Raw genomic sequence first — 12846 nt, 5'->3', positions numbered from 1 at the left:
ATGTAACTATCTGCGATACTGTGGTCACTCTCCATGTAGCATCAATTATGCTAATGCTAGCTGTCACGTTCTCTCAATAAATTCAATAAGTTCAATAAATTCAACAGTTTATTTTTTAGAGAGTGTGTAAAAGTACTTTTACTTTCCCAATTTTTGAGGACAGTTTTGACTTTTGCTTGAGTAGTTTTCTCTTCAGTGAAATGTATTTTTACCAAAGTTATTTTCTGTTCATGTAATTTTACTTTTACTTAGTTATTAATTTTCAAGTACTTTATAGACCTCTGGATATCGATCCACGTCGAGCACATGATGACGATTTAGATCAATATTTTCCTTTTGACTCGATATAATTGAATCATTACCCATTTAATCACTTTATCAATATGGATCGATGCATTTTTAATGTATTGTTACACACTACTGCATAGATATCTTTATATTCTGTTTGGGTCATATTTTTCAAATATGATGAATTGCTAAATAAAGTCTGGACTTACCAATTTCAGTCTTCATTCTCCTCTGGTTCTGGGTCAGACTCTGGTTCTGGGTCAGACTCTGGTTCTGGGTCAGACTCTGGTTCTGGGTCAGACTCTGGTTCTGGGTCAGACTCTGGCTCCAACATGTAAGGCTGGATGGACAAGTCTTCCCTTGTTCACATCTTTTAATTCATTTGTCATAAAAAAAATTTCTGCGCAGCTATATAGTCATAAACCCCTCTATCAAACTGGAATAGACCACTCTGGAAGCTGGAGGTGGGCGAGCTGTGAAGCACATTTAAAGAGACAGTCTCAAAATGAGTTGATGTGAAACACACCTCAGAAAAGGGGCGGGGATTGTGGAGTTACAATAAGGAGGAATTCAGACCAAAGCATTGCAGTTTCACTTTATATAGACCCCAAATGAATGATTTAAATGTGGAAAAGAAGGATTTAAAAGCATCATATCTCTTGTAAATCAGGTTGTGTCCAAAAAAATCAAAGCTTCTTGAACAATTTATCAAAATTTGTTCCCTGTGAGAGAATTTGCTATTGACAGGCAAGACACAGACAAACATGTACTTTCAAAGTTTGGTGATAACAAAAGCTGAATATCATCTAGTAAACAGAGACACTTTTGCGAATGAAAGGTTTATTTTTGCCAACAATATATAACATCAGAGACAAAAAGCAAAGCTATTTTACCAGGAACAGACTCTTCAGGTTGAGTCTTTGGTCTCGCAGCTGTCAGGTGGGTGACTTTGTTCCTCTCCTCCAGCTCCAGACTTTCAGTGAAGGTTTTGTCCGTCATTAAAACTCCTCATCCATCAAGATTTAAACATGAGTAGAGGACCCTGTGCTGAGAAAAATGACATTAAAGGGGTCCTCACTGCATTGAAATGTGATACTAAGGGTCACTGACCAGCTGCCAGCATGTGTTGACAATGTGCTGCATTCAGAGCAGTAACGTAATCCAGATCCAAACAACTGAAGATCATAAAAGCTTTAGTGTTGTGATTTATTTTGATCATTTTTACAGACCTTTAGCACAAATATTTACAAAAAACCCTTTTTGTATTGAGCTGTAGGTGAGAAATTGTTACAGAAAGAGGGAAATTCTGTGCCACAAACACTAATTATAAAAGACGTCTGCTTCATTTATCTAACTCTGGAGTGGGCTCGCCTGCAGAATGAATTTATTACTGCTAATATTTGGTGTGATGACAAAAGGCAGAAAAACCTGTTTCAGTGTTTGTGCACAAAGCTCTTGCTTTTCACAGCAGAAAAGAACCCTGTAGATGAAAACTACTCAGTATGTTTATTACAAAAACATCGTATGAACCACTGGATGACTTTTAATGAAACTTACAGAAAGGAACCATACAACCTGCTGATGATGATTTATGATGGCTGCCTCAGACAAATCCTAAAACCTGCTCTGAGCACTCTTTGAAATGTTGCCATCTTTGTTTGTCTGCAAATTTTCTATCAGAAAGTAATCATTGTGTCTACATCTACAACAATTTCTACGTCCAAATTCAGAGGCTGGGTCCTCCGAAGGCCGGATTTGTCATTTGCAGAGGCTGTCCAAATTCAAAGACTCCTTTGATGCAGCCCACAAATGCATCCTCCRTTTCCCCTGATTTGAAGGACTGGTCCGATGGATCCTTCTCGGTCCACCATATCCCATAACACATTGCGGACCGATCAGAGATTTTTTTTTCCTGTTCGTAATGGCGGATGAAGCGAGTGAGAGAGAGGAGGACAGTTTTAAATAAAAATCTGGCGATATAAAAATGAAAGGTTTCAAGCGTTTGTGCTGTTAATGCTTTTATCATAAATGTATGTTTATCTWTATAAATATTTTCTGTACTATATAATTCAGTAGGTAAACAGATTGTTGTTTAAATCTTCATGAAATTGTGATTTTGAATAAGAAAAAAGAAGAATTAATTATTATTATTTTTTAATAAGCCATGYAGAAGGGTGGGATTAAATAAGTTTTTTTTACTTCTTCCCATTCCTTTTCAAATATGTTAATTTCATTATTATAATTTTTTATCATTGTTTTATTTTGTTTTCCATGTTTGAAATAAATAAATAAATAAATAAATAAATAAATAAAAATCATTTGTGTAGACATCTTTTTAATATTATTCTTATCAAAAATCAAATGAGCTGGTATAGAGAAATAAATGTCCATTAGTTCTTCAAATATTCAAAATGTGATACTTGGCAGCAGCTCAGACGCATTCAGAACACAAACTAAATACCTGTTCATTGCATGAGATCATTGCTTAACACACATGTTCCAAAACCTTTCCAAACCACGGACCCCCAATAGCAACTGCTTCTGGCCAGGGACCCCCAACCCCCTGCAAACCTACAAACATCCATCCATCCATTTTCTGTACACGCTTCTTCTTTTCAGGGTTGCGTGGTTCACTGGTGCCCATATCCAGCAGTCACAGTGCGAGGGGCGGGGTACACCCTGGACAGGTCGCAAGTCCATCACAGGGTCACAAAAAATACTACAAAATATGTAGAAACATTTTTTCCCTCAGTTTTGCATTTGTTTAGCATAAGAATTCTAACAAACATGTTTTAAACACTTCATCATATTCTATTTGAAAAAACAACTTTTCAACAAACTGTTAGTGGTAAGAATGAAACAAAATAAATCAAATTTCTCTTAAACTCTCTTAAATAACATTTAAGTATATTATAAAAAAGATTGAAAAACAGATTTGATTTCATGTTGATGATTTAGATTTTATGTTTTCCTTCCTGCATTTTTTTCTCATCTTTTCTTCAGCTTTCTGAGGCCTCTCTAATTCCCCCTGGTGGTAACCTAGGGGGCCGCGACCCCCACTTTTAGAAAAACACTGGCTTAATTAAAAATTTATTATTAATTGTTTGTACTTTGTTTGTTAACAAAATATCTCATGAACTACTGATTCCAATGAGTCTATTATAAAGTAATCAATGTACAGCTATAACAAATTACTTTTTTGGAGTTAATCAAAGGATGACTGCTATAATTAATCAACCTTAGCAAACACAAAAATGACTATAACTCAGGAATATCTATAGATACAGAGGTAAATGATAAGTGTTAGTTGCTGAGAGTCATTTCCAAAACATATTCCGAGTGTGACATGTAAGTTAAAAAATATTTAAAATGTTTAATGAGCAAAATAATATTTTTGCTCAAAACTTTAATTAGTTTTATGATAATAAATGTGTTGGTCATATTTTCCTATCCTAACACAGCATAATATTCTGTATTTGCTTATATAAACATACGTTTACTAGAACACCTGCATTTTTCTACAACTTTTAGGCTGAACTGGTTGAAGGGACGTCCACAARTCCAGCCGAACAAGTTTGCTGAATATCATTAAGGCAGGTTCAACAGAGTTAGTTTTCCTCAGTTCCAAATGAAAGAGGGAATGATTATGATTGATTAATCATTCGGCCCAGGGGTGTCACATAGTGATAATTTACATAGCCCAATTAATATAAGATTAATTGCTTTTTGCACACTCCAGTCAAGGTTAGAGTGTTATTTAATAATTTATAATGGAAAGCACTCTACTTCACTTGTTTCCATTTCTTATAAGACTCTAGTGTCTCCTGTCTGCACATTTAAAAAAAACATATGCACGACACTCCTGAAACAAGAGCTCAACATGTTTTTCATCCAATAAACGCCTCACTTTGCTGATGTCACYTGCAGAAATGGACGTAATGCAGGGAGCCGCCGGGATGGAGAGTGGAATCAATAACCGGTCGGATTGTTTTCTGTGCAGCCGCCTCGTTTGACCGGCGCGCCGGTCGTGACCTGAAAATGCTCGTGTTAAATCACAGAGGAAGTTTCAATCTTCCACTCAGTGAACGAAACTGGAGGAGAGAGAGGGCTTACAGGAAAGGATTTACCGAGCGGCCCCTCCCCTTCGCTGGAAACCCGATCTACCAGGGGATCCATGCTGGAAAGACAGCATTTCATACCAAAGACATTTTAATAGGCTGTCATGACATATCCCATTTGGAGTGGCCTTTCTAAATGGACTGAGACGCTGCAATGTATCTTTTATGAGCCATGGTATCCTTTAAAAGTGGGCGCACCTTCCAAGAAGTCTGTAACTGTCATTTGCTGAATAGTTATAGAAGATTTATGGAATAAATGGATTTTTTGAAGTGACAATACTTATTAAAAGGGCTCCTGAACTGGAATAGCTGGAGGAATAATCTTACTTTGGGTTAAACAAATGAAAAAACTTAAAGTCGGAGAGATGAGGACTTCAGTTTATTGAATAAACTGTTTCTCAAACTGTTATTGGCTGCAAATAATCTGATGAGAATTTAATAAAATAAGTTTGAGCTCCGCCCCATGGAGCGAGTCCGGTCCGGTAGCCTCAGGATTCCATCTCTGCTGTTTGCAGATGATGTGGTCCTGTTCGGCTCTCACTGGAGCAGCTTTAAACTGAGGATCAGCACCTCCAAACTTGAGGCCYTGGTCCTCAGTTGGAAAAGGGTGACTGATCTCTCTGGGTTGGGGGGTGAGGTTCTGCCTGAAGTGGAGGAGTTCAAGTATCTTGGAGTTTTGTTCACGAGTGAGGGAAGAATGGAGCGAGAGATTGACAGACGGGTTGGTGCAGTTTCTGCAGTATTYCGGACTCTGAACAAGATYGCAGATACAAGTGGTCGAAATGAGTTTTCTCCACAGAGTGGCTGGACTCTCCCCGAGAGACAGGCTAAGTTTAGAGCAGAGCTGCTGCTCCTCCACATCGAGAGGAGCCAGAGAAGGTGYTTCAGACATCTAGTCAGGACGTCTTAAACCTATCTAGGGAGGTGCTTCAGGCATGTCCAATTGGGGCCAAACCCCAAGGAAGGACCCAGGACACGCTGGCTGTGTTCACATTCAGGGGCTAGGTCCCTCAAAGGACCCGGTCTACCCAGTCTAGGTGGGCCGGGTCCTTGATAGACCGCAAGGACCGGAACAAATAGATCAAAATGAGCAAAATATCAATGTATTGGTTTTATAAATAACACAAAACAACAGAARTAGCTATATAGGCAAAATTTGAAGAACTAAGGGACCTGATGTAGGTGCATGCTTATTTCTCTATACCAGCTTGTTTGATTTCTGACAATAATAATAATAAAAACGTCTAAACAAATGATGAAAGTAATAAAAATACAACCGCTTGAAACTTCTAATTTTTATACCGACAGATGTTTATTTAAAACTGTGCTCCTTTCTCTCGCTTCGTCCACCATTACGAGCATCAAACAAATCTCCGGTTGGCCGGCAGTGCATTATGGGATGTGGTGGACCAAGAAGGATCCACTGGACCCGTCCCTTAAATTGGGGGGAAAAGGAGGACACATTTGTGGGCCGCTTTGGAGGAGTCTTCGTATTTGGAAAGCTGAGAGCCAACTCAGAATAAACAGCAGATAATGGATGGATGGATGTTTGGTTTCTCTGAAGCTCAAATCGTATAATATCATAATCCACGTGACGTTCTTAACAGGACTTGTTATCTTAGGAACTGAGCAGTTTTCTCGTTTGTTACAACTTTTTAAAGTTAAACTTCCTGTCCGTCTATTTAACAGGCTCAATCCCAGTTGTCCGTGTAATGCTGCAGGAGGAGTCCTGTCAATAAACGTTGGGGCTTTTGAAGCTCTGATCATCACACTGMTAAAGTGAAGCAGACAAATGAGAGAGTCTGACTGATGCAACAGCCTGAAAACCACTTGTGTCTCACAAACATCATATTTTTACAGAAATTAGGTTTCGCTTACTAGAAATAGAAGGTTCACTACCTGAATGTTTCCTGAACTAAAGTAAACACGTCTCCTATAAGTGATAAACACAACAAATGTGCAAGAATATTATCCAGTGTGCAGAATATATTATGAATGTGAATCTAAAATGCACAACCGGTGTCAGAGTCTGGTCCGCATTGCCGGCAGTAAGTCGGGCTCGTTTCCTGTGAGAGTTGGACTCCGCCAAGGCTGCCCTTTGTCACCGATTCTGTTCATTACTTTCATGGACAGAATTTCTAGGTGCAGCCGAGGTGTTGAGGGGATCCGTTTTGGTGGCCTTAGGATCGCATCTCTGCTTTTTGCGGATGATGTGGTCCTGTTGGCTTCATCGGAACGWGATCTGCAGCTCTCGCTGGAGCGGTTCGCGGCCGAGTGCGAAGCGGCCGGGATGAGGCTCAGTGCCTCCAAATCCGAGMCCATGGTCTTGAGCCGGAAAAGGGTAGAGTGCCTTCTCCGGGTCAGGGGGGTCGCCCTATCTCAAGTGGAGGAGTTTAAGTATCTGGGGATCTTGTTCATGAATGGGGGAAGAAGGGAGCGGGAGGTCGACAGGCGGATTGGCGCAGCGTCTGCTGTAAAGCGGGCGCTGTACCGGTCCGTCGTGGTGAAGAGAGAGCTGAGTCAGAAAGCGAAGCTCTCGATTTACTGGTCAGTCTACGTTCCTACCCTCATCTATGGTCATGAGCTTTGGGTCATGACCGAAAGAACGAGGTCCCGGATACAAGCGGCTGAAATGGGTTTCCTCCGCAGGGTGGCTGGGCTCTCCCTTAGAGATAGGGTGAGAAGCTCGGTCATCCGGGAGGGACTCAGAGTAGAGCCGCTGCTCCTCCACGTCGAGAGGAGCCAGTTGAGGTGGCTCGGACATCTGGTAAGGATGCCTCCTGGACGCCTCCCTGGTGAGGTATTCCGGGCACGTCCCACCGGGAGGAGGCCCCGAGGAAGACCCAGGACACGCTGGAGGGACTATGTCTCTCGGCTGGCCTGGGAACGCCTTGGYGTTCCCCCGGAGGAGCTGGAAGAAGTGGCTGGGGAGAGGGAGGTCTGGGCCTCCCTTCTGAAGCTGCTGCCCCCGCGACCCGACCCCGGATAGGCGGAAGAAAATGGATGGATGGATGGATGGATGGATGGATGGATGGATGGATCTAAAATGCATTAGTTGTTTGTTTCTCGTCATAAATCCAGATGTTTTTCCTGGTGTGTGTTTCCAGTGGGACGCCATCACAGAGATGGATGAACAGAACCGGCCCATCCACACCTTCCAGGTCTGCCACGTCATGGAGCCGAACCAGAACAACTGGCTGAGGTCCGGCTGGATCCAGAGACAAGCTGCACAGCGGGTCTGAACCTTCTGTTCCCGTTCCCCAAATCTTTTTTTGAAATCAGGTTTTTATGAAGTCGTCTCAAAGTAGGGGTTTGTTGTTGTGACATTTTCTCAACTTTGAGATAATGTCTCGCTCCCTGGAMGGAATTCAGTCCTCCGCATTTTCTATCATATGAGAAAAATGACAAGCAGATTTGCTTTAGTGCGTCAAAAAGGTGACTTCTTTCAAGACAATTTCATTAAAATCAGTTTAGAGAAGTTTATAATAGAAATGGAGAGTTTTTTTTGTCTTCCATACTGGAGAGCTCTTTGTTATAGTGACAGCTGAATGATGAAATGCTGAAAACGTGGTGAAAAATCAGCTTTTCTTTGTGTGTATTTGCAGAAATGTACATTAACTGTTTCAGTGGACTAAATTTTATCTAAGTTAGAATCATTTTTGCCCAGTCTCTTAATTTAGTGTAAATAGATGTATTATTGATTTCACACAAAATAATTAAGTACTCTTTGGCTCCRCTTAATCAATATTCTGCTTCTTTTAGCTTTAGAAAAATCAGTTTTAGCTTTTTCCACAAACTTTAAAGGGACCATATCATACAAAATCCACTTTAGCCTTTAAATACAGTTTGTTGAGTATTTAGAGAAAAGTTTGATTTAGTTTCTACGGGTGTTGCGTAGATATCTTTATATTCTGTTTGGCTCATGTTTTTCAACTCTCAGTTTTCTTTATTTTCTACTATGATTTCTGAATTAATATGTCCAATTATTTGTAACAAAATTGCCAAATAAGGTCTGTGTCTCAATTCAAAGGCTTCTCTTCATGCAGCTGYGGAATATCAAAAAAATAAATAAATAAATAAAACAAATCACAGAATCTCAAAAACCAAGGATGCATCAGGTTTCCACACCAACCGAGGATATCCCACAATTGAATGTGCCGACAGCAAACTAAACAGAGAAACAAAGACAGATATATATATATATATATATATATATATATATACTGTATATTACGTAATGTTTTAGTTGTGAAGTAATGTGAAGGCTAGGCCGTCTCATTTCGCAGCAGTTTCATGCAGCCCATGAACTGAGATCAGCCAAAGTCTGGACTTACCAACTAAACAATTTGGTGGTTCTGATTCTCCTCTGGCTCTGGGTCAGACTCTGGCTCCAGCATGTAAAGCTGGATGGACAAGTCTTACCTTGCTGACATCTTTTAATTCACGAGTTAATCGGGACACACCTCAGAAAAGGGGCGGGGCTTGTGGAGTTACAATAATGAGGAATTCAGACCAAAGCATTGCAGTTCCACTTTATATGGACCCAGACTGAAGGATTTAAATGTGGAAAAAGAAGGATTTAAATCATGTCTACTTTAACAAGCCTACAGCATTCAGCATTTACACAAAAATAGGTCAAAGTGAAACAAAACGTTTGGGTTATAAACTTTCTTTGATGTTTTGTCTCAGGTGTATGTGGAGCTGCGTTTCACCCTGAGAGACTGTAACTCCATTCCATGGGTCCCCGGCACCTGCAAGGAAACATTCAACCTGTTTTACCTGCAGACAGACGAGCCGCTGCCTGCAGGAACGCGGTTTCGGCCAACAGACTACGCAAAGGTCAGTTCCTGGATCGGGTTTAGGCTCTCGGGTGCGCCGCTGGTTCTCCTTGAGTAGAACTGGACAAAGTGCTTTGTTGTTGGCTTCAAGGTGGACACCATAGCAGCGGATGAAAGCTTCACACAGACGGATCTCGGAGATCGAGTCCTTCGCCTCAACACGGAGGTCAGGGAGGTGGGACCGGTGACGCAGAAAGGCTTCTACTTGGCTTTTCAAGACGTGGGAGCGTGTATCGCGCTTGTGTCTGTCAAGGTTTGTAAACTGGTTGTGCTGTTGAGAATGATGCTCATGAAATTTCTAATTTATGTTTTAACTCCACATTGTGTTTTTCCTCTTTCACGTAAGGCGTTCTACAAACGCTGCCCGTCAACTCTGAGGAACCTCGCGGCCTTTCCTGAAACGGTGCCGCACATGGATTCGTCCTCACTGGTGGAAGTGAGAGGGGCGTGTCTGGAGAACGCAGAGGAGAGGGACACACCCAAACTGTACTGTGGTGCTGACGGGGACTGGCTGGTGCCACTGGGCCGATGCATCTGTAGCATCGGTCACGAGGAGACGGACGGCCACTGCAGAGGTGAGATGCCTCCTGGCACGTTTTGGTTTTTGGCGCTCGTTTTACAGGCGTTTGCTCGCAGGAACTACCGGCACAGAGGGGAAAACCAAATAAAAATAAAAAGAGAGGATGTTGCGTTTCACTGTTGGATCTCATGGGTCTTCTCTGCGATTTGCGCAAGTCAAGTAAGGGTCTCTGCAGAACGTGTTGACCTGTGGGCGGAGACGGCCCAAACTGTCATTGGCCGAGGTCTTGATGTGGGCAGAGACGGCCCTACTCGTGATTGGCTAAGGTGTTGATGTGGGCGGAGACGGCACAAGAGATGTGATTGGTTGGATTGACGTATGAGGCTGGAGGCAGCAGGGGGAGTAGCTTGGTCGAGTCAGGCAGGAAGTAGCCTGGTAAAAACCAGACCCTTGTCRTTCACGAAGCAAAACTAGAATTGAGTGGAGCTGCGTAGGAAGGCAAGGTCCAGGCTAGGCAGGAAGTAACATGTTTTTTTAGATTCATCTTAGTCATAACTTGAGAAAGGAAAGTGGTAGTTGCACGCAATTTGAACGTCGTACATGTGAAAGGAAGTGTAACAATATGGCTCGGTCAAAACATTCCTAACCAGCCTGTGAAAAAACATGGATTTTTATCGATCTTTTTACAGGCTGATTAGGGATGTTTTAACCAAGCCATATTGTTACACTTCCTTTCACATGTATGACGTTCAAATTTCGTGCTTTCCTTTCTCAAGTTATGACTAAAATTAATCGTTGCTTCCTGCCTGACTCAACCAAATTACCCCCCCCCCCCGCTGCCTCCAGCCTCCTCAAGCCCCACAGTCAATCTGACCAATCACGTCTCTTGGGCCATCTCCGCCCACATCGAAACCTCCGCCAATCACGAGTAGGTCCGTCTGCGCCCATCAAGACCTCCGCCAATCACGAGTATGGCCGTCTCCGCCCACAGGACAAAACCTACTGCAGAGACCCCTTACTCGCGCAAGTTGGAGTTTGCTGAACTGCTAGTTCCTCCTCTCACTCTGACATCCTTGTCTGATCCTTTTCATCTACGATTCTCATCATCCTTTTTTCAGCTCCATTTCCCTTCATTGTTTTCCCTGCTCTCTTGTCCATTTTATTTACTTCCCCRTTCTCTAACTCCTATATTTTCTCTCCTTTAAATTGCGCTGCACTCATTTTCTCCCAGGAGATAATAAGCCATGCAAATCAGAGAACGTAATGCCCAGAGTTGTTCAAAATGTCTAAATCATTACCTAAGCTACCTTCCCAGTCAATGGAGGAGAAGTATTTTAAATCTGCAGTGTATAGTATATCCAGGTGATAAAGATTCAGTTGAGATGGGTGCAAAAAAATTTAGCTTCACTTGACATTTACTGTACAGACATTTGAAAATAAAAATTGTTATAAATACCACAACTCTTCTGCAAATGGCTTTCTAAAATGTTTTCTCTGTAATTAGTTCTATCAGCATTCCCTAAACGTAGCTCCCTGTGAGCGGAACATTAGGAAAAAAAAGTTTAAGAAATTGTTGACTTGTTCCAAATAGTCTTTTGGCCTGGTTTCTCATTTAGACTGTGCAGACAGACTGGGAGCTAGCTGGCTAATTGCCTTCATTTGTTAGTTTCACAGATAATTTAGCTTGCACCTAGTCTTTTCTAAAACTCCCCCCGCCCCTTTTTCTCTTCCTGCCTCACTCTGGTAATTAAAGCGGGAGCTAAATTGAGCCACACCGCATGATTACAATTAAAGTGCTTGTGTTTCTGACCACATTTTGCAGACTTACAGCAGTCTCAGCTGGCTGGGGTGAAATTCATGTGGTACCCCTGTGGAGATGCGGTTGCTCAGGGTATTACAGCTCAAACAGTCATTAGTAGCAGATATGTAGGACAGTCGGTAATATCTTCTTTAGTTGCTCCTCGGGTGTACTTTTCCTTCTTATCTTTGTCTCTTTTATCTGCTCCTTATTTATCTTTTCACTCCTTCTTTCGCTCTCAATCATCTGAAGTTAAACAACGCTGAAGCCTGACGGGAGAGATTACCAATGAGGCGGGAGCTGAAGKGCTGCAGTCTCATGGTGTATTTCATATATATGTCCCAAATCTACGCTCTCCCCGTTCACCACGTTTGGATGACAGCAGTGGCTTTTCTTGATGGTTCTGTAGTTGCAGCACTGAGTGCTTTTAACAGCTGCTATATGTCAGTACCTCCTGTCTATGTGACCCACTTAGCATTGGAAAAACAATGTGACAGAAAGCTCAGGGTACAGCAAAACTGTAATGTCATGTATGATGTGACACCCTGCATTTAAAAAAATATCTATTTGGACGCCTAAGAGGAAGAAATTGAACAAACCAACAGTTTGTTTTCTACTATGGAGTTTTAGGGCCCCTTTGCAGATAAAAAAAAGGGAGGAGCAAATTTCCAACCAAAGAAATCCCAAATTTTGAAATTAATTTCAGAAATTTTCAAAAACAAAACAAGAAAATTCTCTGAGCTCCAGAAATCATCACTTTGCAAGACAAAACTCAGAATTTCTGACATTAGTTCCAGAAAACTTTGAGAGAAAAACAAGCAGATTCTCTTACGTAGAAAATTCGTAGATTTGCAAGAAAAAAAAAACTCGGAAATTTCCATAATTAAAGGTAAATATTTTCAACATCTAAACTAAATATTTTCTGACATGGTAAAGTGGACTAGAGCAGATTAACGGTAGTGAAAACAGATGGAATCACCCTTTAGGCATTTCTGAAAACTTCAGAGTTTTTTTTTCTTGTATATTTCTGACTTTACCAGGCAAATAGACTTCCAATGAAAATTACCTTGTGGCTAACTCAGATTTATTTACATTTCAACTAGTTTGGATGTTCATTAATGCATGCTGTCGCCTATTTTAAAAAAGGCAAAAAAAAAAAACCTTTGTTATGAGCTGCTGTTACATAATCCCAACAAAATAACTTGGAAAAAGGTTGTTTGCTAAGTTGTTCTTCACATGTGTGCAAGGCATTAGTTCATTATTTTGACTTTAAATATATATATA

General features: G+C 41.3%; 1 protein-coding gene across 2 annotated transcripts in view; it reads left to right on the top strand.

Moving 5' to 3' along the window:
• Positions 1-12846, top strand: part of LOC106513986 (ephrin type-A receptor 6) — an 82291-nt gene that overhangs the window by 30064 nt on the left and 39381 nt on the right. The window contains exons 3-6 of one of the 2 annotated variants that reach the window (XM_014003054.1): positions 7514-7642; positions 9096-9245; positions 9336-9497; positions 9591-9819. In XM_014003054.1, the coding sequence (XP_013858508.1) occupies positions 7514-7642; positions 9096-9245; positions 9336-9497; positions 9591-9819 (670 nt within the window). The remainder of the gene's footprint in view (positions 1-7513; positions 7643-9095; positions 9246-9335; positions 9498-9590; positions 9820-12846) is intronic. The other variant, XM_014003055.1, reaches the window with a different exon arrangement.

This window comes from Austrofundulus limnaeus, unplaced genomic scaffold (genome assembly GCF_001266775.1).
Source record: "Austrofundulus limnaeus strain Quisiro unplaced genomic scaffold, Austrofundulus_limnaeus-1.0 Scaffold16, whole genome shotgun sequence".
NCBI lineage: Eukaryota > Metazoa > Chordata > Actinopteri > Cyprinodontiformes > Rivulidae > Austrofundulus > Austrofundulus limnaeus.
Note: the sequence above shows the minus strand (reverse complement) of the source record. Positions and strands in the feature narration are given on the sequence as shown.